Source organism: Poecilia reticulata, linkage group LG17 (assembly GCF_000633615.1).
Source record: "Poecilia reticulata strain Guanapo linkage group LG17, Guppy_female_1.0+MT, whole genome shotgun sequence".
Lineage (NCBI taxonomy): Eukaryota > Metazoa > Chordata > Actinopteri > Cyprinodontiformes > Poeciliidae > Poecilia > Poecilia reticulata.
Window position 1 is genome coordinate 9,013,654 of NC_024347.1, and position 26,998 is coordinate 9,040,651.

The 26,998-nt window shown below is 39.9% G+C and overlaps 1 protein-coding gene across 3 annotated transcripts in view; it reads right to left on the bottom strand.

Annotated features, from left to right (window-relative positions):
• Positions 1–21,784, bottom strand: part of LOC103479233 (uncharacterized) — a 32,249-nt gene extending 10,465 nt beyond the window's left edge. The window contains exons 1-8 of one of the 3 annotated variants that reach the window (XM_008433547.2): positions 21,532–21,784; positions 17,931–18,092; positions 17,004–17,201; positions 12,853–13,011; positions 10,536–10,613; positions 10,116–10,272; positions 4,576–4,620; positions 3,924–4,364 (exon numbers count right to left, since the gene is read on the bottom strand). In XM_008433547.2, the coding sequence (XP_008431769.1) occupies positions 3,924–4,364; positions 4,576–4,620; positions 10,116–10,272; positions 10,536–10,613; positions 12,853–13,011; positions 17,004–17,201; positions 17,931–18,092; positions 21,532–21,732 (1,441 nt within the window). In that variant the 5' untranslated portion in view covers positions 21,733–21,784. Of the gene's footprint in view, positions 1–3,923; positions 4,365–4,575; positions 4,621–10,115; positions 10,273–10,535; positions 10,614–12,852; positions 13,012–17,003; positions 17,202–17,930; positions 18,093–21,452 lie in introns of all 3 variants that reach the window. The other 2 variants (XM_008433546.2, XM_017310184.1) reach the window with 2 other exon arrangements.
• Positions 21,785–26,998: the final 5,214 nt, after the last annotated feature.

Sequence of the window (26,998 nt, forward strand, 5' to 3'; positions counted from 1 at the left end):
GGCCTTCATCTACCAGCATCCCGTCACTCACGCCATACAGCGTCCCCAGCTGGCCTTCATCTACCATCATCCCTCCCCGTAAATGACCCTCATTATGCCTTCATCTACCAGCACCTCACCTTTTATTGCACCAGTCACCAGCAGCTGGCCTACATCTACCAGCCTCTCACCATCATACGCTTCGGCGTCCCCCACTGGCCTTCATCTACCAGCATCCCACCATTTGACACCCACGTTCCCTGCTGGCCTTCATCCACCAGCATTCCACCATTTTACGCCTCACGGTGTCCCCTCCTGGCTTTTATCCACCAGCTACCTCTTATTCAACGCCTTGCTGCGTCCCTTTTTGGCCCCTATATATCCCACTCATCGTTCCTAGGTAACCTCTTCCTCACATCTCCTGTCACCTTGTCTGTTTCATCACCACATCTATTAAAAAATAAATAAAATAAATTCTTCCTGCATTCTCCGTACATGTATCTACTTTCCTTCTCCTCTAGCCCATCACTTCTCTCCCTTCTGCTCCAGCGCAGCACAGTTCAGGCGAAAAAGCAGCTGGCCTTCATCTACCAGCATCCCCTCTTTCGGTGCCTCGCGGCAACCCCTGCTGGCCTACATCTCCCAGCAGCCAATCACCATCGCGTTGGGGCGTCCCCTTTGGCCCCTATTCATCTCACTCCTTATCGAGTCCCTAGTCACCTCCTCTTCTATTTCCTCGGTCACCTCCTCCATATTTTCGCCTCCTCCGATCCCCAAGTTCCATCTCAAAACCCTGTATTAATACCTCTCGTACCCCCGTTTTGGGGGTCTAATTCCTATGCTGCATCAGGAATGTTCATCGACCTTTTCAAAGTCCAGTTCGACGTCCCCGGCCGGAGCCTGAATGCCAAAGGACTTTGTTTATTTTTATGTTCATTTTGTCATTAAACTCTTTTAATCGCTTTCTTTCTCCGTTTGAGTCTCTCCAAATTGAAATAGAGTCTTGACAAAAGTTCAGTCTGGAAGAATCTCTAGTCGCACCTGCCTCATCAATCAGCGCCTCCCTCTCTGCAACTTGGACCTATCAGCGCCGGTCCAAGCCTCGCTCCAGCCAATCATCCTTTGGGCTCCAGTTCAAAAGGACGTTCACTCATGGCCTCCTCTGCTCACCAGCTGCGATCAACCCACCTCCGCCCCACCTCCACCTTCTGCTCCCGGCTCTCAGGCCTCATCATCCTCCGACCGCCACCACCAGTATAGGCCCCGAGGGGTCTACATTCCTATGCTGCATCAGGAATGTTCATCGAGCTTTTCGAAGTCCAGCTCGACGTCCCCAGCCGGGGACTGAACACCAAAGGACTTTGTTTATTTTTATGTTCATTTTGTCATTAAACTCTTTTAATCGCTTTCTTTCTCCGTTTGAGTCTCTCCAGATTGAAATGCCTATACCCCTATTGTAAGTTATGAAAGATGAATGTGGAGATATTGCAGTTGACGACATTCATTGCTGGACTGTTTATGTTGGATTCCTCTACTATCTGTGATGTGGATGAAGTGGCGTGGCCAGTCCGAACAGTCAATGCAGCACTTTTTTTTACTCTATACTAGTGGTTCTCAACGTGGGCGGTACCGCCCCAGAGGGGGCGTTCAGAGGACGGCAGGAGGCGCTGGCGGACATTTTTACAAAAGGGGGGCACTGGGATGCCTTTGGGGGGCGTTTGGTCGAAGGTAAAATTTACACCTTAAATCCACAACAATGCCAGTTTATACTGAGCAACTTGGTAAAACTGTATTGTGTAACATTAAATCATACTTGGCTGCAACTGTATCGATGGCAGCTCTTCTTCTATTCAGTGTTTGTTAGCTTCTGTTAGCTTTTTGGCGCAGCTCCGTTCTCCTGCTACTGGTAGCTTCACCGCATCAGTTCAGCGTTACACCGGCTGATGACGTTGCTGTGATTCACTTTGTATGGTATTTTTGTACATATGTTTTGGCAGTTCTGTGATCATGTCAAAGCAGCAACTTAAAAAGTGCTTTATTTCCGTTTCAAAACTGCCCGCTTCCATGGAAGGACAACAAAAAATTGCTCTTATAAACATGTAATTGCTAAAATCATGATACCCTCACTTTGTATCCCTGTGAAAAATGAATCCATTTAAATAAAGAAATCCCTCCATGGGTGATACCACAATAGAGAGTGTTAATTTTGTAGCGTTAACACCAGTGCTGTAAGTGGTACGGTATGAAACGGGGGTGATAGAACAACGGTACCACAGCACTTTTAAATTTCAATAATCAGAATACCGAAATTGTTTCCGTTGTTTTAAAAGGTTTATGTCAGTCTGACTTTTCCCCATCGATATGTTTCCCAACCGCTCTGCACCTTAGGGGCTTTAAAAAAAAACGCTGCGCACATTGCGCAAAACTCTGAAACATGAGAAGCGGGCAAAACGTAGCGACAAACTAGATGTGAATTATGGCATAAAAACAGAGAATCCGACGCTGAACAGTGAAAAATCAACACATGATGTGAAACACATGACGATTAGGAGGCGCAGCAGGTGAGGAGTGAAGATTACTGATGGTCAATAAACGACCAAATAAATCTAGCAACAGGAAATTAACTAAAGTGGACATAGTAATAAACCAAGAGAGGATAATAATAATAATCATAGGAAACTAAATTGAAATGAATGAAGAACAAAATGCAAGAATAAACTAAGAAACTAAAGTAAATACAGAGGAATAAACTGGTATGGCAAGACCTTTAGAGCAATAATTAATACAGAGACTGTATGGCAAGAATAAACAGACACTATTTCCAGATAAAAGGTAAAATAATATTGTTGAAGTGCCATGGGCAGGGGCGCAACTACACATTATTCAGGTGGATGCGAAAACATAAATCGGCGCCCCCCACGAAGGAGAGTAGAAACATACGCTCGCCTCCCCCCCCTGAGCCCTCTTCCTCCAGACGCCGATACGTTTAGGGCAAAACTCGCTACATTTACCCCGTTTTGTGCGTGAGGTGAAGGAGCGTAAGGCGTGCTGAAATGTACGGGAAAACATAATCGGTGCGCCGATTCAAAACATCTACAATAGTGATAGTAACATTAATAATAAAATAATTGTCAGTGCAAAGTAGCCCACAAATTCCTTGGGGGGGGGGCGGTGAGGGACCTGGATAAGGGCTAGGGGGGCGCTGGCCCAAAAAAGGTTGAGAAACACTGGTCTATACAGTAATTTCATTGTATGTAGATCAGTGTCTCTACAACTTTGTGTTGGTTGGGATGTACAGTGTGTACATGGCTTTTTTGTGGGAAAATTCACACATATTTGTTGGTGTCTGTGTTCTGAGTACAAAAACAATATTCTAAAATGTATTGTAACACTGTATTTACTGTGTGTAGTCACACTGAACAAAAGGCCTAAGTCATTATGATGAATGGAGAGGTGTTTTCCATTCATCAGTTTTACATTGAGCACATCAGTGTCCAACTGGTTCTTATGTCTAATCATACCTGGATGTGTCTTCTGAAAACAAAACACAATTTTAAGAGAATGTTTTCAATGTGAAGTTCTATTTTTCAGGAGAATTGAAGTGTTCTGTCCATTGTGTGTTTTTTTTATTTGTGTGTAGATTTCTGAAAGTATGAGGCATGCTTTCATAAATTGCGTAAACAATCAAATCATCACTGAAATATCAGTTCAGTTTTCAATAAGAGTTTTGAGGAGAAATCCATGCCAATTTCTGTACCAGAACAGTTCAGTTTTTCAATGTAAAATCTGGAATTAACAAATTTTCTAAACCTACTTCATCTTGTGACATGAATTTTAAAATAAGAGATTTTGTTGATTTTTTCAAACTATAATCAAAAATTAGTTTCAGTTTCTGCCCCTTACAAAGACCAAAAATTAACTTTACCCGATTAAAGTATTCTTACCTTGTGATCCTTCCGTGTCCTCAGTGGTAGCCTCCTGGGCTAGAAATCCATGATGGAACTCTATTTTAGAGGGTGAGGAGGCAGAACAGAGATCCAGCTCATACCCACTCGGGTCTGATTCTATGGAATGCTGACCTGGACACTTCCTCTCCAGGGTTGGTCCTGGCATGAACTCTTCTGATGAGCTCTGAATGGGTTTAAATCCACTGGAATCATCTACAACAGCAATGACATCCAAGTCTTCTCTGCTGTAGCTGATTTCTATGTCACTATCTTCATCTGGGAATTCAGATTCAAAGCACTGAGTTCCTGTTGAAGCTTTGTTTTCTGCACATGACAAACTGGTGTCTGCCTCATTTTCCACCTCGTCATTAATACTGGGAAAGAAAATATCTTTTGCAAAAGGGTCACTGCCTTTGAAAGGGTCTGAGGCAAAACCGTCTGAAAAATGAGTAGAAAATATGAATATATACCTGGCAGATTTAACAAATAATCATTTAAACAGGTTAAAAACATTAGGAGAAAAAAATTATGTCTTATAAATGTAAAAGTATTTTCTGCAAACTGATTCAGATCAGAAATGCTTTGTTGTGTTTAATTTCGTCCTAATGAGAAAGGTTATTTAGATTTTTAAGAAAGGATGGTTCCTTACCAGATGAGTCTGTTTTAGGAAACAGGTCCTCATTGAAGAGATCATCTACAAGGCAAGAAAGAAATTGGAAAACATTTTTTGCAGTGCTTGTTATAAGCATATTGAGAACAATCTATATGCATCTAGCATCTGAACCAAGGCAACTACGTTGCAAAGCAGCCTCAGTGTTTGTTGCTACTACCATAGTGCTCTATAGTTAGGAAACTGTGCTGGTTGCTCTACTTTGGTCAATGACACTCGTTTTTCCAGCTTCCCAAGCCGTTTGAGTACCTCAGATGCTCTTAAGCATCTTTTCCCATTTTCTTTTATGCCAGTTTGGAGACATGCTGGTAGGATACAGGAACTCCTTCAGCTTGAGACTCATTTTGCCAAAGTGCACCACAGAGCCCCAAAGAAAATAATTTCTGCCTGTAGCATTAGGCTTTACAATGCCCAAGTCTGAGCTAATAAATTCTAATTTTCTTTGCACTCATTTATAGGTTATTTATTGATTCATATATTTGCATGTGCATTTATATTTAGTCATATTGAACTGTCTCATCACTCTTAGGTATATATATATATGTCCATCCATTTTCTATACACCATTGTCCCTTAGTGAGGTCGGGAGGTGCTGGTGCCCGTCTCCAGCTAACGTTCCGGGCGAGAGGCAGGGTCACCCTGGACAGGTAGCCAGTTTGTCACAGGGCAACACAGAGACACACAGGACAAACAACCATGCACACACACACACACACACACACACACACACACACACACACACACACACACACACACACACACACACACACACACACACACACACACTCACACCTAGGGGCAATTTGGAGAGGCCAATTAACCTGACAGTCATGTTTTTGGACTGTGGGAGGAAACCAGAGTACCCGGAGAAAACCCACCATGCACAGGGAGAACATGCAAACTCCATGCAGAAAGACCGGGGCCAGGAATCAAACCCAGAACCTTCATGCTGCAAGGCAACAGCTCTACCAACTGTGCCATTGTGCAGCCCCATGATTTGCAAATGTTTTATTTTCTTTATAATAAATGCTAGTTTGGAACTAAATTAAACATCTCTAAGTGTTGAAAATAATTGACATTGCAGTGTTGAAATATTATGAAGTATTTATTTGCATTTAACTGAAACATTTAACTTAGAGTTGAATTCTGTAAATAATCTACAAATTGATTGAAATTGGTTTTGTGTTTGTGTATTTTATATTGGGATGAATGAAAATTATTATGAGAAGAGAGAAATTTTACTACAAAATTGGGTAAAGGAAGAAATTATTGACCATTTAATTTAAAATATAAAAAAATTACATTGTTAACTTGTCTGAAATGCAAGGTTAAGTGAAAGTCTGAGACTTTAAGCAACCTGGGAGATGTAAATGGCTACTAAAAACTGATGATTGTGAGTAAAAGCAACATTTTCTAGATTTCAGTCTAAAACATTTTAATCTAGATTTGTTTGATATTCAAAAAGAAAAATCTTGAATTAGAGGATTTGAGATTTGGTTTAAATTAAAGATGGTCATTTTTATTTTAGAGAAATAAAATAGAAATGTTGAAAGCTGTTGAACTTAACAAAAAAACAAAAGGTAGACCTGTAATTAAAAGACTTGTTTACTAAAGGATCTTCTAAAAGCAATAAACTTGTGAGTTCACCTGAATTAACTATTAATCCTYSCAAAGACTTTATTTGACGCAAAAGTGATTGTGACACATGGGCAATGCCATGTGTAAAAAGGGGGGAGAGGGGAAAATGGTGAGGCAATACTATATAACTACTAAAAAATTCTTACATAMATTTTTTTGTTATGAACTTTTGAATTAACAAATACTGTTAAATGATTGATGCTTTTTCTAAATGAGTTGAAATAGTTCCATCATGCTTTTGAAATAATTCATGGTAGAGCTTACAGATTGCCTCTGTTTGCTCCAGACTTGCAGAAAGCAGATGAAGAACAAACATTAGCAGATTATATGATCGGAACTCTTACACTGAAGGAAGTGTCCAGTACAAATTTACTGCCTTCTGATTCCTTGGCAGATTCCTTGGCAGGAGGCCGCTCCCATTGAGCCAGGAGACTGGGTCTACGTTAAAGTCATCAAACGAAAGAACTGGGCGAGTCCACGGTGGGAAGGACCGTTCCAGGTGCTGATGACAACACCAACAGCTGTAAAGATTGCTGAAAGACCCAGCTGGATACATCTCAGTCACTGCAAGCTGCAGAGAGTGTTGGACCGCTAATCCTGAGTGGCAGGGAAGCCTGGCTACACAGGGGTTCCTGACCAATAGGGCRGTTCGTCTCAACGGCAGTGAAGAAACTCGACGCATCCTCACTCTTTAGTTTGAGGGTTTTGACATCTCTGCGCGCCGAGCAGCAATGGAGACTCCATATGCCAGATGGATCTCCTACTGTGCTGTGACTGCAGCATGTCTGATGTTTGAAGGAGGAAGTGACCTCACTTTCCACCCACATGACTACAGCACCAACCTGTGGTGGCAGCTGATGAACAGGACTGCTCACGAGGAGAACGAGGTAAATTGCTATGTGTGTGCGCAGCTGCCAATTGCCACACACAATTCAGGTCTGACACATCACTGATGACAAACAGATGTGTCTCTCTCAGCGTCCCCATGCCAAAGGGATGCAAATGGTGCAAAAAGGATTATTCTGTTCTACTGTCCGAAGTAGACAGATTATGTCTACTTCGGACAGATAATAATTAACTTTATCACAAAAAGCTAATTTTTTGAGAAGGACCTGTATGTTGTTTGTTTTCTCCGCGCAGCGTGATTGGTAGACATTTTTAAGGTTGGGACGGGGAAGGGACTAGTGATGCATTCATAGGGTGTCGGATAAACCATACTCGCAGTGAATTTGACGGCGAAAGTTTATTTGAATGACAATTTATACTCGATAGTTGCGATATAGCAATTTTAACTATCGTAATTGAAAAAAAATTGAAAATATCGCGATACATCAAGTATACTCGATACATCGTTCAGCCCTAGTAGTTACATTTTATTTCAGATAAAACATTAATAGTTTTTAGTAGCTTTGTGTTGATGCTCATTGGTTTTGGTTAGGGTGCATTCGAATGTGTAGGGAGACTTTTGTTTCATTCCATGGACCATGTGTTGCCCAGGGTAAAGATTGACTGGTGCACTTAGAGCAACATTAGGCATTATAGCTGAAGATGCTGATTGTAAGAAGTTTACGTTTTATTCCTCTAATGTCAATGGTTTGTGTTACCTTTTTAATTCTCACGGCATTTTTGAGGACTTTATAAGAAGTGTCCACAATAAATGGTTATTGAAAACAAGAACTGCGTTAAGCCTTGATTAAACTCGAGAGGAGTAAACATTTTTCCAATCTTCTATTGTCCAATTTTTGTGAGCCTGTGTGAATTGTAGCCTCAGTTTCCTGTTCTTAGTTGACAGTAGTGGCACCTGGTGTGGTCTTCTGCTGCTGAAACCCATCTGCCACAAGATTTGACGTGTTGTGTGTTCAGAGATGCTTCGGTTGTAACGTGTGGTTATTTGAATTACTTTTGCTGTTCTATCAGCTCGAACCAGTCTGGCCATTCTCCTCTGACTTCTGACATCAACAAGGCATTTGTGACCACAGAACTGACACTCACTGGATATTTTCTCTTTTTTTGTACCATTCTCTGTAAACCCTAGAAATGGTTGGGTGTGAAAATCCCAGTATATCAGCAGTTTCTGAAATACTCAAACCAACTGCTGTGTTAAGCTGACACCCCACCCACGTCAAAAAATCAAGCAAATAGTCTGAATGGTTAGTGCTCCGATTGTGCAGGTTTGTGCCGTTAAAGTTTTCGTTTGTGCAGCTTTGGTTTCTGAAATATTAAAAGTTATAATTTTGGCCGATGACATCACCGTCACCCCATCTTGCTTCAAAACAAACCAAAGTGTGGGCTACTTTGTTTAAATTCTTCAGATTTTCAGCTGTTGTACAATGTGTACCTTCTTTTGTTTTAAACTTCAATAAAGATTAAGAACAAGAAGAAATTTGTCTCATTTCAAGAAAGGTTTTAAGATAGCAATGTTTTCTCACAAATGCGTTCTCTCTCTCTCTACAATAATTGAATCCTGCCAATAAGGGATATGCAGCCGTGACCCTAACGTAATGTGTATAACCTGTTCAACTGTGCTCTGGTTTCGGAGGTGGTCTGAACAATTATATTCACATTGTTGACCGGTACCGGTCCATGGACCAATTAGTACCGGGCCGCGCAAGAAATAATTAAAATTTCCGTTTTATGTATTGAGTCTGGAGGATCTTTTATTTTGAAAATCCTTTAACCGGATTCTCTCGGTTACTTGCGCGCCAACACGGAGCCCACAAGCAGCAAAATAAGTAAGGAACAGATCAGATGTCCTTGGAAAGTTTCTTTGCAAAGCGGAAAAGGCCCAGAGAAGAGACAAGAGAATGCATTTATCCCAGACCGGTAGGTGAGTCCCACATTACAAGCCGCTCTGCGTAACATGAGGCGACCGGCTGCTAATGAAGCTATGAAGCTTCAAACTGCTTCACCACGTAGAGACCAAGCAGGCTGTGGATATAAGCAACACTTCAGGTCTCATTGTCGCTCATCACTCCCAGATGATGGGACCGTCTGGTTGCAGAGAAACAAGCTCAGGGCTCCGTTAGTCATTATCGTGAGTTAAAATTTTCACTAAAGTAATATAAGGGGAGCAGCCGTTCTATTTGCTGCACTACGATTTGGAGGGGAATATATTTTTTCATAGTTCAACATTTTTAACTGAATAAACATATATAATAATGACCTTTAAATATAATAATGAACATTTCTACATATCATCTCCGATATCCACCGGACTCTCAGTTTCGCGATATGTCAGTTGTTTGGGATTCCTTTCTGATCTTATGTCATCGCGCTTTCTGATTGGCTACCTGTCACATTCAGCAGGTTGTATTCTAGTTCCCAGTCAGAGAAAAACCCCACAGGCTGCGATAAAAAGGCCAAGACAACCAAATTGGGTATATTCAGGATTTAGCGGGAACACCAACATGCAGAAGTCTTATCTGACGGTTCACGCCCCGCCCCCCCGGGCCACAGCAAAACTTCCAAGTCTTGACCGGTCCACGGTAATAAAAAGGTTGGGGACCACTTAGGAGTTACTCTCCAGACCATAACACCTTGAAGAGATTCAGCACTGCCAGCCAGCAAGGTAACATCATGAGGGTTGGGCTCGTCTTTTTGTTGCCTATGTTTAAAATGTCTGTCAGCTTAAATTTCATGGTGACCCTGTCAAATGATTAATTCCCCTTCATCTTACCTTTATTAAATGCATTTAATTTCCCTTTGTGATAAAGTATTTTGAATTTAATTTGTATTTGAAATGAAACTGAGGTATTTCAGTAAATTCCATTAATGACCTTGTGCTTGTTGCTCTTGTGTCATATTCTTGTAGACTCAAGAAAAATAGCATCCAGGAGAAGAAATCCTGTAAACTTTCTTTGAGCTGTGTGTTAGATACGTACTGTCTGTCTGACAGTAAGTAAACAGGTTGACTTGGTAGAAGTCCAGCTGATTTAGCGGGGTTGGGTTAAGAGTAGGGGCTTCTTCCATCTCATTATTCCTTTCATTGAGGATCTTGCCATTCTCTGGATCTTCTTCCATGTCTGATCTATCCATTTCCTGTTGACATGACAACAATTCATCAAAATTTTAAACCAAACAAGACAGTGAGCAAGAATAGTCATCATAGCTGATACTGTGCTTTACATTAATGTAACACTGTGACATAACTGAAATTACAGTATATTTAACAGTATGGATTACTAGAATATGTTTATGATTTTAAATGTCAGAACTTCTTTAAATGGTATTTAAGTGTGTAGCAAGTAATAATTGTTTTGCTAAACTTTGTGCAATTAGTATTGAAGTAATAAGCATCCCACCTTTGTAGAGCTGCTCCCACTTTCATCATCCTCTCTAGTACTTGCTAGATTATTACAGAAAGATAAATCGCCAGCCCCCTGGTAGAGTCAATCAGATACAGAAAACAGAAAGAAATTAGGAAATGTAAGACACAAGCAAGCAAACTTACATAAAATGGAAATGTTACATTTATAGTTTTTTTTTTTCAGAGGTTTGTTTTTTATGACTACAACATTTTTGTTCATGTCAGTCTGTAAAACTAACGTGAACTATCTGTATAACGCTATGGCTTACTCTGAGGTTTATGTGCACTGTGTAGTATACTGTGAAACTTTTAATATTGCCTGAAAAATAAATTACATTTATTAAATAAGTAACATATACCAAAAACAAATATTAACAGTGTATTGATAGAGTGTTTTCTTTTTTCAGACATTAGAAGATCAAGCAGCACCCATCACATCTCTGAGTTTCACCTCTGATATTGACCACAGCTTTAGAAAGAAGGCTTTACAGGAGACTCAGGGCCTCTGGATGAAACCAAAGCTAGTATGTGACTGCCTAATGGACTAAATAAAGGGTTGCAACAAATTAGCTTGTGTATTGTGTTTTTGTAGTCAAATCAGCCAGAGCTCAGATTTATAGCTCATGTATTGAGTTGCTGCTCAGTCAACCAGTATTTGGTGTAGCTCCAACATTTTGTGATTCTCTTGTCAGTGCATGTTCTGGTAGCTCACCAGGATGGATCTGATTTCAGACCTCAATGGTCTGGGTCCTTGTTAATGACAGAACATAGCTGATGCAGATGTCTCATCTCCCATTCCAACTCATTCCAAAAAAATCTAGATTTGACTGTGGACTTTATCAGTGTGAAGTGAACTCATTGTCATATTGAAGAAACCAGTTTGACAAGATTTGAGATGTGACATGGCACATCATCCAGATGGAAATAGCCATCAGAAAATCAGTAAAAAGTTGGACATGGTGACCAAAAATATTCAGGTTGGGGGAGATGTTGCAGTCATGCAGTCATGAGGACACTGGTGTCTCATGAAATGTCACACAGCATGAGCCCATGTGACATTGTAACCAAGGAACCAAGCTCTGTGCAAACTCTGTGGCCAATATTGTATTGAAAAGATGATTATATTTTCCCACAGATTCATAGTATTGTCACATTCTCATTGGAATAGCCTCTAGTCCTCTCACATCTCTAACATAACATGCCTGAATCACATAACATAAGTCTTGCCATCATAAAAGGAGTCCAGTTGCCTCTGTGGATAATCTTTTAAGTGAACAACAGAACTTGAATTGGCTCTTGATATTTTGCCTCTTTATATTTTCCAGGATCTAGTTATCTCCTCCCATTTCCCCACAACTCTTTCCTTCCTGCATCTCTTCCTCCCATGCCTTTGCAAGATTATTAAGCTTTGAGTGATGAGATTGCCTCAGAAGGCTATAATATGTGGATGATAACCCATCCAATTAAAAGTCAATGATATTACTATTTGAAAACAGTCATGTCGTGTTCTTAATGCAAAATAGAAGTGTTAAGTATTCTGTTCAGGTGTCTTGGTTTTAGTTCCTAGCCTTTGTTTTCCCCTCGTCTCACTCTGCCCATTTCCTGTCTGAAACTCTGGGAATGTTTGGCAACTATTTGTCCAATAATCCAACAATCAAATGAATTGGTTATTTGTCAAATTAATGTAATCAAATTGACAAAATTGATTTTTGGTTGATTAGCCGCCTTCTGGCTAAAATTAAACCCATTTTTGTTCATTTCCAAAATTATATATTTATTTGTTGTATTGCCCAGAAAGCATGCCTCGTCATACACTGTCTATACTAGCTTTTAAATTTGGAGTTCCAGCTTCTCCCCTCTGGGAGGAGGATCCTCTGATTGCCACCAGCAGGCAAGGTGGCAATCAGGAGTAGTGGGTAAGACACTACTCCTTGGGTAGTGTCTTACACAAGGAGACAGAATCCACAATGACAGAGGTGGGCAGAGTGGGGATCGAACTGGCAACCCACCTTGTACCACCGTCCCCATTTCAGTTCAGAGCTAAATCAAAATTGTATATGTTTACACCTGCTTTTAGCACACAGTAGTACTTTGACACTTCTATGTTTCTGTCAATATTGTTAAAATCCTTTGTTTTTATCCGTCTTTATAATCTGGATTTTCATTCTTGTACTCATGAAAAGCACGTTGGCTTAGTAGTGGCTTTTTGTTTTGGTCAATTGATTGCACCGTTTCACTCTACAGAATCTTTCTAACAACCTTTTTTAAATTACAGTTGAACCTGTGAAGTTCCTGTGGTTATTGTGGTTTACCATTATTAGGTCAGCATAAGCAGGCAGTGATTGACTTCTTCCCCATGGCTTCATAGGAAGAGGATCATCTTCAGTTGTGTCTGCAGGGGATGCAGATTCCTCAAGCTGGCTGTCAGGTGTCACTCCACCTCCTGACAAAGAACACAGAGTGTTCTCTTCCTGCAACAAGACAAAAGTGAACAAGCTCCAGTAAATGACCACAGTTTGGGTATCTGTACAACATTTATCAAACACGTGATAAATGTATGATAAAATAAAGTTCAATATGTTTGAGATGAGCAATAAATATCTTAATCAATCAATCAGGTTTATTTGTAATGCACATTTCAGCAAAAAGGGAGTTGTTGCTGAAATGTGCAACAATTGCCTTGAAAAACAAAAAGTTTTTGTGATTTTCTGCCTTACATCAGAAAAACACAAAAATTAACAACTGAAATATTATATTTTGCCAAGTGCCATCATTGCACATGAAAATGTTAGTTTTTCATTTATTATGGTACAAAGCAACTCTAAAGAGGTGGGTCTTATAGGAGATAACGTTTTTTGAGGTTGTTATTTTCAAAAGAAAACTTTAAATTGTCCAATAAGCCTCATCGGAAGCATATTCTAATTTACTCACATGACTGTATGTGTATTAATTTTAGAGCTACATGTTCCTTTTTGTGGATGTATAGTGGGTGGTGGCACAGCACTACCTACTCCTAAAGACCAGTCGGCTCCTTCTCCAGTCCTGGTTAACAGTGTTGTAGTACTCGAGATCGGTCTTGGTCTCGAGACCATGTTTTGACAGTCTCGGTCTCGTCTCGGACTCGACCGCATTTGGTCTCGGTCTTGTCTCGGTCTTGGGCGCTGAGGACTCGGCATTTCATTTCAAGACCAGTCGAGACCGCAACTGTGTAAATATCACTAAACGTACAGCATACTGTCCAGTTTATTTGTTAACATCTTTGTTTTTAGTGGATGCAAAACGCACTGATTAAAATCCAACCAATAACATGACTTGCCAATTACGTGTTTATGTTTCCCCCCTCCCCACCTTTCACTCGCATGCGGCGCTCCAAGACAAGTGCAGTGGTTTTCTGTCAGCGGCAGAAGATGTCTGTCTAATAGTCAGTAATAGAATAGCGCTGCATAAATAAGAAATCCGATGGCCGCAGCTAACTCAGCAGCTCTTCGCTTTCACAGACAGTGGGGACTACGTCTAACTTTTTTCGTCACTTAGAAAAGTATCTCAAAGAAAGGTAAGCTCCGTTGATGTGATATTAGCAAAACTAGCTGAATAGAGACACATAAGCATTGTGATGAAAAAAAGTTGTCACTCACTGCGCTGAATTATTGTGCGAAGATGTTGACTGACTTGACGCACATATGGGACAAGGCTGTGTCCAAAAGTCTGCAATGTAGTGATGAGACATTCAGGAGCAGTACGATTCTTCTGCACGGCTCTTTACTTATTAGATTGGACTGGAGTGTCACTGAGGGCCGTTTTTCTATCAGATTACTGTAAGCTGTCAGAATAGCATACATGCAGCGAGTACCATGCCTGCGCATGCGCATTTATAAGTCCGACCATCAGAGGAGTTGTCAGTTCACCATACACAACAAGTTATGACGAAAATAAGTCATATTTTGTGCTTGGTTACTTCTTGCTTGTTGCTCCTTGGTCAGTGTTCATAGTTGAGCATCAGGGCATTACCTCAATTGCTATGTTTAATGGTGCAGACGGTGGTGGTTTCTGACATGAGCAACATGGACAAACACCCAGGGCATTATCTTTTTAGGGATGGCACGAGACCACCGCGGATTGTAGCACAGAGATGGAAGCAAAGCAGAACAAAGAGTTTGTTAAATTTAATATTGATTAAATTTATTAAGCATTTAATATCTAGATGTTTTTATGGGAATATAGATCTTTCAGATCAATTTGAGAAGTAACTTTGATCATATTTCACATTTTATTGTATCATGTAGCGTGGGGGCGCTGGTCTTGGTCTTGACTTGGTCTCGGACCCTAAAAGTCTTGGCCTTGTCTCGGTCTCGATACACTCTGGTTTTGGTCTCGGGTTAGGTGGTTTTGACCACAACGCTGCTGGTTAAGTTCTCGACCTGCTTGAGTGAACAATAGCATTAGATTTGCAAAATTACATTAAATAACAAATATTACTTTTGGAATGATTTTGGAATATCATTTGGAGCCTAGAGATAAAGGTTTGGTTATAATGCACAATATCATATTTGGAGAAAAAAAACACAGCAAACCAGCACAAAGTGCTAGAGGGTTCATGATGTGGGATGTTGTTGCCATGTTTGCCGTTTATTGTTCATTTTGGAACAGTTGTAACTTATGTAAGTGTAATTTATAAACCTGACTGCAAAACTACTGCTGCTCCTCCTTCTTCACCATTGCGTTGTTAGAAGAATGTTAACACTTAGGGAGTCAGAGGAAGTTTACTCAACAATACTAAGTATATCTTCAAATGTCTGTCATTTTTTCAGTCTTGACATGCAAAAGGATCACAATGACTTGTGGCTTGGCTTTGTACTTGTGTAGTGCTTCACACTACAGTCATTCATCCATTCACATACACACGCTCATTGTGGCAAGCTACTGGGTGGTAGCCACAGCTTCCCTGGGGCTGTCTGACAGAAGCGAGGCTGCCATGCACTAGCGCCACCTGGCCTGCTGACCACCAATAGTAGGCAAGGTGGGTGAAGTGGCAGGTGAAGCGGGGATTGAACCAGCAACCCAATTGCGGGTTGAACTCCTACAAACATTGCCCTACAAGAACTGTAGTATTTTCTCATTACAGCAAAAGACTTCTGAAGGTTTGAAAATTCCTTAATCAAGGTGTTTCTGTGTGAAGTTTGTATTATGTCTTTACATGCATAGATTTTCTCCAGGTTTTCCCCACAGCTCAAAAACATTCATGTTTGTTTAAATTACCATTCTAAATTGACTTGACCTTTTCATGAGTTTTACTCCTCCTCTTATTGAATGGTTTTATTATTTTTTTAACAAACATGTCTCAGCTTGTTAGAGTCAACACCCTGTCAGAGCCAAGGTCCATTAGCACTGGAGTTCACTAAGGCTGTGTTACTTCTCCTGTCTTCTTCTCTATTTACACAAACAATTGCATCAGCAGTTGCCCTAGGAACTTTGTTTTTAAATTCTCTGACAAAACTACTATTCTTGGCTTGCTGTATGAAGACATGAACTCCTTTTTCCATACACCATATTGCCAAAAGTATTTGCTCACCTGCTCTGACTCACATATGAGCTTAAGTGACATCCCATTCCTAGTCCATAGGATTCAATATGATGTTGGTCCAACATTGCAGCTAGAACAGCTTCAACTCTTCTGGGGAGGCTGTCTACAAGGTTTAGGAATGTGTTTATGGGGATTTTTGACTATTCTTAAATACGACCATTTTTGTCACTCCAGACGCCACTGCATCCAATGCTTAGCATTGCACTTGGTGATGCATAGCTTGTATGCAGCTGCTATCACAGTTCCATGATGGAATTCACTGAGAACGAGCCATTCTTTCACAAATGTTTGTAAAAACAGTCTGCATACTGAGGTGCTTCATTTTATACACCAGTGGCCATGGAAGTGATTGGAACACCATATTCTGATCATTTGGATGGGTGAGCAAATACGTTTGGCAATATAATGTATATTAACGAGGTCCAGTCCTTTGTTCAGTGGTGTGATGACCACCACCTTGTTACCAGTGCCAGAAAATCCTGACTGTCCCCAGGTCTCTAGGTGACAATTTTTTATAGTCATGACCAAAAAATAAACCAGGTCTGTTCTTCCCGATAGCTGAGTGCTCACCTATATAATCTGTTAAAGAGGAAAAAATCATTTTATTATGTTATGCTCCTGCCTACAGTGGGAGATTGTATTTTTAAAATAGACTCAGAGACTTAGAGGTTAACCTGACACATGACATGTTTTTCATTCTATCTATTGGAAATCATCATCAGGTTTGGAATGTCAGCATAGTATGACAATCTACCCAACAGCTGTTACATTTTCCACCACCTATATTCAAATTCATTTCAATTCTATTAAAAAAATACTTTTATTGATCCCAAAAGGAAATTAAATAACAGAAGAAGCCATTAACATGTTGTTCCTTCTTACCTGCAGGATCTCTTCATAAGACTGTCTGATGGAGTCTTGGAGGGGAGTGTCTCTCTCTCGAGCCTCCTCCACCTTCCTTTTTGCTCTCTTCACCTCCTCTCTGAGCTTTTTCAGCCTCCATCGGGCTCGGGCAAGTTCTCTTTCATACTCCTCCACCTGGCTCTCATTTTGTGCTTCTTCTGCTTGCAAGGATAGTATCTATGAACAAACAAGCTCATTCAGTTTTAAAAAATGTTTTTGCTTAGAATTAGGTTATAAGAAAGTTGATATACACTTCAAATTTATCTGCAAATCAACATAAGCACCATTATTAATAGAGCAATAAAATCATGCCTTTGTGTATACAATGGCTTCAAAACTATTCATACCCCTTGAACTTTTCCATATTTTGCCACATTGCAACCACAAACATTAATATATATAATTGAAATTTTATGTCTGCAATGAACTGGCGACCTGTCAAGGGTGACCCCACCTCTCGCTTGAAACGTTTGCTGGAGATAGGCACCAACACCCCTCCTGACCCCGTTAGGGACAAGGCTGTACAGAAACTGGATCAATGGATGGATGGAATTTTATGTGAGAGACCAACAAAAGGTGGTTTACAATTGTGAAGTAGAAAGAAAATTATACAACTCAAAACATTTGAATCAGGCCCATGGTGACTCTGGACCAAAAGCAGAGATCCACAGCTCAGAGGAGGAATCTGTCCACAGAACAACTATTAGTCATCACTGCACAAATGTGCAAAAAGAAAGCCGTTAAAAGAAAGCCTAGAACTAAAACTTTTTGCAGTTTTCCAGGAGCCATGTTGGACAAGGCAAACATGTGGAAGAAGGAGCTTAGGTCAGACCAGAACAAAATTAATCTCATTGTATACATTTCCATAGTAATGGGCAAATAATTCACGCTACACAAGTCTGTTACCTTTTGACTTTCTTCATAGCAGAGCTGTCTGGTTGCCTTTATCTGCTGGATCAATTTCTCTTTGTGTTTCTCAAATTTCACCATGGTCTCTTCTAAGTCCTTACAGTCTGATTGCTGCTCCTGAAGTTCCATGTTCTCCACTGCCAATGCATTTTCCAGCTCCTGTAAAAACACAAAAACAGACACAGACATCAACGATTTAGCTGAAATAATGACATCGGGTCAAGCAACACATCTATACAGCAGGCTAGCAAGCACTAACATGGACCACCTACACGGATCCATCAACCATGTGCATGTCTTTTACACATTCCAACAAAGTATATCATTATATGATACTACCTGGTGTTGTAGTCAAGACCACCTAACCAGACCTTGTGCTTGTTTACTTCTTGTTGTGGTCTTGACTACAACACTAGTTGTTTGGTTCAACAGACTGAGATCCACTATACCAGCCACAAAGTGAGGACATAAATGACATGAATGAATATGTTGCAGAATATATATACACTCCTGATCAAAATCTTAAGACCAGTCAAAAAATTGCAAGAATTTGCATTTTGCACTATTTGATCTTAAGAAGGTTCAAAGCAGAGCTTCACAATGTTTAAGGATAAAATCAGTGCAAGAAACAAGAACTTTTGAGTGGGGAATTTTCTGAAAACTGCATTTACACTCAGACATGATATTTTTAAGCTGATCAAAAGTTTAAGACCATAGTCTTTAAAAGCCAAAAGCTGTGCAAAAATCTGGATTCCATGTCATTTTCTGTCAAGTCTTTACACTGTCAAGACCTCCTGATGGCAAAAGCAAAAAAGCTCACTGACTTTAAACGTGGTAGGATTGTTGAGCTGCATAAGCAAAGCCTCTCACAATGTGCCATCGCTGCTGAGGTTGGAGGCAGTAAGACAGTCATTTTGCATTTTTTAAATGATCCTGAGGGTTATGGAACAAAAAGGCAAGTGGTAGACCCAAAAAAATTTCACCAGCTCTGAGCCGCAGGATCCGATTGGCTGTCCGTCAAGACACGGAACGATCCTCTACCCAAATTAAGGCCATTACTGGTGCTGACTGCAGCCCAACAACCATCAGACGGCATCTGCGAGAGAGAGAAGGGCTTCAGAAACAAAAAACGTCTTCAAAGGCCACGTCTTCTTCAACACCACAAAATTGTGCACCAAACATGGGACATTGAAAGGTGGAAGAAAGTTGTCTTCTCTGATGAGAAAAAAATGTAACCTTGATTGTCCTGATGGCTTCCAACGTTACTGGCATGACAAGGAGATTCCACCTGAGATGTTTTCTACACGGCACAGTGGTGGCGGCACATCATGATTTGGGGTCCGTTTTCCTTCAATGGAACAGCTTCAGGTTGTGCAGGGGCGTCAAACAGCAGCTGGCTATGTGGAGATGTTGCAGCGGCCATCCYTCATGACTGAGGGCCCTCGTCTGTGTGGTAATGATTGGGTTTTTCAACAGGACAATGCTGCAGTTCACAATGCCCGCCTGACAAAGGAGTTCTTCCAAGAGAATAACATCACTCTTTTGGACCATCCTGCATGTTCCCCGGATCTAAACCCAGTTGAGAACATTTGGGGATGGATGGCAAGGGACGTTTACAAAAATACAAGAAGAAGCTGGAGAGCAAGTTGCAGTAGAAAAATATCACAAATGTGTTGTCGGAGATTAAGAAGATCACAAGCTTCAAGCAGAAACCGGATCAGATCACAATATATTCTACAATATTTTAATTTCAGGAACAAGCTCATTATCTTTCTCTCCTGTCCCCAGCCAAACAGACATCCCAACTTCCTTTCATTCTATAATTGCAACTCTGAGGGTGGCAGCACATTGGAGTAGCTCTGTACTTTCAATAAGATTTTTTCTCTCTTTCAAATTTTAATTCCTGTCTTTTCAGAGAAAAATCACATTTTTGGACAACTGTTCCTTCTGGTTTGGATACTGTGTAGTTGGGCTGATTTTGGGCAATATTTTCTACATTTTTGCTATTTTGTTATGATGTGTAAGCATAGCAACAGGGTAGTTTACAACATGGAGCAGCTGATGAACATTCGGAAACCTGAAATAGTACCACAGCTGAAACCAGAAATCTCGGAGGCATCATGAATGCAGAGCAGGAGCAAAAAGGAGAAAGAGAAGGAGGAAGTTTAAACCATCTCTACCGTCCATCGTAATGAGCAACAAACTCTGACAAACCCCTTATTAAAAGGCTACCTGTTAGTGTGGAGAATTACCCGTTCTCCATACTAAGTTCTTGTTGTATGAGGAAGAAAAAGAGTCAATGAGTTGAATTCATGAATTCCATTTAATACCAAAATACAGCTGGTCCATTTCACATGCTACATTCAGGAGCTAGCAAGACAAAATGACAACCAAGAACAGTTTGTGATCTGCTTTGTTAGCCTCTATCTAAGCTACGCTCTAAAGAAGGCATTCTTTAGAGCTGCATTTCCTAACATGTCATTTCCTTTAGGTTTAACTTAGCAACTAGCTAAAAGAGATAGAAGGAAAACAGAATTATGTATTAACATGATGAAGATGACTGTTGGGAAATGGTCACAGGATGCAGAAGAGGTCCTCCAGGCTTGTTTTGAAGCAACTGATTGGACTACTCACTGCCAGCCACATTGAGATGACATCAGAGCCATAACTGAGTGTGTGATTGACTATATAAACTTCTGTGTGGACAGAACCATCCCCACCAGAATAGTGAGATGCTTCCTGAATAGCTGTTTCTTATTGCCCTGAAGTTGGAGTTAAACACCTGCTTCTATACCCCCTGGTCATCTGGAAAGAGCAGGGAACATTGTGAGGATCATGGTCTTTAATTTCTGCCTGCACTGCATTTTACACAATTCAGCTTGACTTGCTTTGTCAGAAACTCCAGAAACACAGATGGAGGTCTCAACAATCGCCTGGATCAATGACTGTTTGACAGTTTGAGAGTCTGGAGGGTCATGTCTTTAGCCAGGTGGTCAGCACCACCTCTTTTTTTAACTCTGTAAATGCCTGACTTTTGAGTCCTGTCAGAAACAAAGGAGACGATGTAGATTTCAGGATAAACAGTTTTTAGATCACAGCCTTTATCCATCATGGGAGAAGAAGTGAACATGGAGGATGAAAATAAATACCTTAGTGTTCCCCTGGCTAACCAACAGGTCAAACGGTAAAGCTGTCTACAAGAAAGGGTCAAGCCGCCTGTACTTCTTAAGAAAGCATAGGTTCTCAATTGCCTTCAGAAAAATGCTGCATATCTTCTATTGGTCTGTTGTGAAGAGTGCAATCTATTCCTGCCATCATCTATTAGGGTAGGGTGAATAATTATTAAGATAAGTCTGTAGTTAAATCCTACTGCTCAGAGCTGAATGTATGACATCACATGGGAGAACTGTGGGAAATGCAGTGATGGATCTGCAAACGCAGTAGGTACATACTGTTATGCATCTGAACTATGTCATTTTAGCATTATTTAAACAAAGTCATGCAAAAACAAAAACTCACATAAGGTGCACAAAAAGCCAGCAGATAGAGAAAAAACACAGTCAGGCGCACACACCAGAGGCAGGTGCTGCGGTCTTACTCTGATCTCGGTTGCCTTGGCCAGGACTCGGTCATCCATTTCTATGACGTCTGTGTCTCCAGGAGATGACCAACATATAAAGCAAGAATGTTTAAGCAAATTCGAGAAAGAGCATTCATTTTTCCAATCTGCCTTTCTTCTATCCTCCCCTTGTTCCTGTGATTTCTCTATTTTTTCTTGCTGCACTGCTGGCTCCTCCATTGCTGCCCTCCCTGGCTGTCGCTTCACTGCAGAGGAGGCGGAGCTGCCTCTGCATGTGTGTGTGTGTGAGTGTATGTGTGTATAAGACATTGCAGATCAGCGTATTAAGGCAAATTGCACCACCTCAAAAACAGAAAAAACAAAACGAAAGTAAGTCAGTAAGGATTGATAAGAGCAGAGCAGAAAGTTTTTCCCATTTATGGATTGCATTTGATTTTTATGCCTTCACATGATTAATTTTCACCCCCTCTTCCCTCCAACCGTTGGGCTGTTCTGCACTCTGTCTCACACCTCAATCCAGTTCTCCCTCCCCCACCATTCATCACTCTCACTGGCCTCTGCAGTATGCGTCAGTCTACACACAAAATGTGAGTCATTCATAAAAATCTAGGTAATTATTTAGAATAGCATGGATTTCAATGGCCAAAAACAGAATAATGTGTGGGCAATAAGATAATACTCACGCATGTGGGTATAAGCTAATTAGCTTATATTACTTGTCATTGGGCAACCAATGATACAGATACTCACAATTTTGCTTCAGAAAGACATCACACACTTAATTTCATCTCTGTGATTGACTTGTTTTTTTTTTATCATATCTTGTGAGCATTCATAAATGCTGTGAAATTAACTTCTACACTATTGCTCAGAAAAAAAGTCTGAGGAAGATAACATATTGATATTTCTGTTCATGAAATAGAGGCACATTCAAATCCAAGTACATTACCTCACAACAGATTGTGAAAGAGCCTGCTGGTTGGCAGGATTTTTTTTGAGAAACTTTGAATTTAAAACGACTCCCTGTCATCCTGAAGTAACTGCCAGGCATGATATACTATTTCCTCTGAATCCACATTTCAGGTGAATTTCTGACCAAAATCTGAAGCACCCTTCGTGATAGACAGTGATGTTAGTAACATGTTTATTACTAACTACTAATCTGATAACCTTATTCAGTAATGAGTAAACTTACTATTACTATTTCTAAACCAGTAATCAGATTAAAGTTACTTATCCAAGTCACTGTGAATAACTATGCGAAGAAAACTTCTGTTAATTAGGGGTGATTTTGCCAGATGATGGTGGGTAGATGCGCACACACCAAGCAGCCAGAAATGCAAAAATAAACAGCAATGGAGAGAGGAGCGAGATCTGTGCTTTCTAACTAGAAATACCTTCAGTATTTTGAGTTTGTATCAGATAAAGATGTTAGTAGGGGAGTGAAGCAGAGAGCTGCAACTATACATTAGCTAAGTAAGCACTAAACAAGCTGGAATTTGGTGCAAAATCTAAACATGACTTGTGTAAAAATAAGTTTTTATGTTATTCAAATTCAGAAAAGATGCTCTATATTTTATATTTAATTAAAACGCATATTTTGCATAAAAGCACTTACAATACTTTTACTAAGGGACTAGGATATGCATCCAGTGTGAAACAGTCAGTAGAATGGAAAGGTTAACAAAAGAATCCAGTGAAAAACAATGAGAAAGTATAAATATTAGCATTTCCTGTGAAGATACGGTGGGAATGCTGTAAACTGAATGTTCTTGGTGAAAATTGCAGAAGCATTTTAAGTCAACTGCAGAAGACTTGCAGACACTTATAGGCAGAAGCAGCAGAACAATGTATAATCCTGCAAAGCTACGGAAAACTTGAAGAGGAGTAAAAACTTTCAACCAATGCAAAAATCTCACCCAAAAAGTCTGAGACATTTGTGTAGAACAGTGCTTACCAAGCTAAACTCTAATGTGACAAAACTTTTTAAGGTAAAATAAGTTAATAAGCTAAAACTAGTTAAAATACTAGCGATAGCATCTAGGCCAGCACTAGCATGTTGACTTACAGTAACATATTCCATGCAATGTGAAAAAATTTAAATTAGCCAAAAAATGTTATACCTAACTAAAAATATGTTCATAGCATCTAGGCTAGGACTAGCATGTTGACCTACAGTAAAATAATTCATACGTAGGGTGAATATACCCATGAACAAGGGCGTGGTAGAGGGGTCAAAAGTGAAGACAATTCTAGGGGCCGTGACCAGCAGGGGGCCCTCCACAATTTAATTATTTATATTTTGTTCATAGAAATAACATAAAAATCGGGATCTTGTCAAATACAAAATTAATTATATTGTATTTTCAAAGATTGTTTTTAGCAGTAAAAATTTTATGTTACCCCTCCCAGACCAAAAAACACATTCATATTTGCCCTGAACCCCCCTGGATCTGCATGAAATGGTTCGTTCCTGCTTGGAGCTCTTGAGAGTGACGCAGCTGCGTCAGTAAAAGCTGCGGCCACGAACGACTGTGGCAGTTACTATGATGCTAAGAAAAGTTATAAAATCAGGTTTTCAAAAACAAAATAGAGAGAAGGAGAGAGAGAAAAAGGCAAGAGTGTTAATTTATAACCCAGTTTTTCTCCAAGAGAGGTGGTTAGACTGTGTGAGATTATCAACCATTTAGTCGAGTTAGCTTAGCTACAAACTACTGTTTGCCTCCATTTCACTAGCTTTTAATGAATTAAGAAAAAAAACATACAAAACCAACATATTCATCTATTTAACTTGTCCCTGTACCTTTTATAGGTACAGGGACAATAGATGAGTCAGTCAGTAGCAGCTCTAACCCACATCCCTTCTGACCCGTCCTCTCCTGAGGGAAATTAAAGCTGCAGTATGTAACTTTTATATAAAAATGTTTTTTCACATATTTGTTAAAACTGTCATTATGCTGTGACAGTATGGTATGAGGTAATCTGTGAAAAATCTATTTCCTCTGCTTTCTCCCATGGGTCTCTAGAAACAACCAATCAGAGGCAGGAGAGTTTTAGTGCTGTCAATCACAATCTCATGTGGTGCTGCTCATCCTTCCTCCCCCTTGATTTGTGATGCTGCAGCTAGCATAGCACAGAGCTGTGCAGATTCAAACTGAATGCTCAGTTTAGTTAGCATAGCTACCAATGATGGCAGATAAACAGTTTCTTGTAAATGACAAGTTGTTTCTCCACCATTAGCACATTTAGCAGTGAGTGAATGAGGTTGATTGACAGCGCTAAGAGCATCCTACTGGTTCTGATTGGTTGTTTTGGTCAGAACGGTGCATTACTTTAACCAGTAATAGTAATTCAGGAAGGAGATGGAGGASAYTGATTGTTTTCACAGATTATCCGTCTCATAACAAACTGCTACGACATCGTGACAACTTTAACAAATATGGAGAAAACATTTTTTATTAAAGTTATGTACTGAAGCTTGAATAAAATGCAACTACATAGCATTTTTAGAAGTCTGGATTGCTTCATGTGTAGTTACATGTTGCTTTTGACTGTTGCTCAAGGGGAGAGACATTTCAGTATCTAAAACTAATAGAAAAAATTAAGCAACCTACTTGCATACTGGATGTGGACTGTTGGATGTTAAATTCATGAGCAGTAAATATTGTGCTAATTATCAGAATTGAACCAAAGAAAGCAAGGCAGACACAAGCCTTTAAAATTGTTACGCTTTTTATGGGTCCAATAGATAAAAAAAATTGTAACAGCAGGGGGTAGGGGGGCAAACAAATGTTTTGTCAAGGGGCCCCAAGATTTCTGGCGGCGCCCCTGCCGATGAAAAAACTAAAATGAGCTAAAATGCTATAATTAACTAAAAAGTAATGATAGCACCTATCATATTGAGCTACAGTAACATAATCCATGCAGAGTACAAAAACCTCTTGCAAAGATACAGCATGAGAGGGCAGACGCAAATCTCAGGCTGAACAAAGTTAGTGAGGATGAATACAGGCAATTAGCAGAAGAGCATAAGTTCTAAGTACAAGCATTACAAGTTCAGAGAAGACATGAAGTCCTGCTTTCAAAATGAAAATGTAAGCAGAAGTGTTAAAAGTTTTGAGAAAAAAAGATGAAATTCTGCTTCCCGTCTGAAAATACGTGCTCTCGAATTATAGCATTAAAATTCCCCCATAGATGTGTTTTTTTCCTCTGCGACAGACTCTCTCATTTAATGCTATAGCGCTCCCTAACAATTGGAAACTGATGACATAGGAACAAAGATAATGAGTTTATTCACATTTTTTGAGCAGCTTAAAAGTGCTACAATCCGTTGATGTATCCATTTTAAACAAGGTTTTAAACAATGTTGTTAATTTGACTTCACCATGCTGTGATTTTTTCTTCATCCCTGCTTATTTTTTAAACAGACAAATGGATATTTTAATATGGTAGAATTCTGATGCAATCGTAACGTTGCATTATTCTCATTTTAACTTGGGGTTTGTGATTTTACTTAGATGTCCTAACCTAATTGCTGCCCAGTATTAACAACAGACAAGCTGCTCAGCAGGTTGCTCTGGATGTTGGACATTTAATGCGCTAGGTTCCTTTGCATAATCAGGATCCCTTGCTAGTCCTTTTGCATTTCCACTGTAAGTGAACTGTACCAGGGGCCCCTTGCAAGGTAACCAAAACCAAGTGATTATTTGATCCACACCAGAGTTGTTCTATACAGAGTGTCTTCAACTCCAGACCTCAAGGGCTGCTGTGCTACACAGTAGAATCAAATGACTGAATATGTGGTATGTAGTCTAGTTCTCCAAGAGTCATGCTAATCACCTCATTATTTGACTCAGGTGGGTTGAAGCACCTGAGTCCAAAAGTGGCAGGACACCTGCCCTTGAAAACTGGATTTAACTCTTGTGTTTAGAAATGGGGTCCAACAGACCCCACACATGTAAAACTTGTATCATTTGCCATAGTCCTCCATGTTTGCCTCAATCCTCGCACACACAAGGGTTAAAGATCCCTGGTTTAGATGGTAATTACTTTACTAGACCAGATTGATTTGGATAGCTTATTTCTCTTAATTAATAAACTCATCATTTGTATATAACCAGTTTGTTTTGGCATGATATAAACATTTGTTTAATGATCTGAAACAAAGTGTGAAACAAAATTCAAAAACAGAAGAACTTTGTTGGAGGGCAAATAGATTTTCACAGCATTGTATGATCTTTGTCTCTTAGTGTTTGTTTGCCATGTGTGGACATTTGTACATGTTTTCTATGTTGAATTTATTCTTTTCATCACAGGGTAATGTCCTGCGCAGGATAGGAGCATGTCTTTGTACATCACTGTAAGCCATGATAGCAGTGGCATTGTTTCTGATCACAGATGGTCTTTTGTTCTCACCAAGTGAGGCCTGAAAGTATTTTTTGACATGGCCCTACAATAATGAAAAAAAAAAAAAAATATATATATA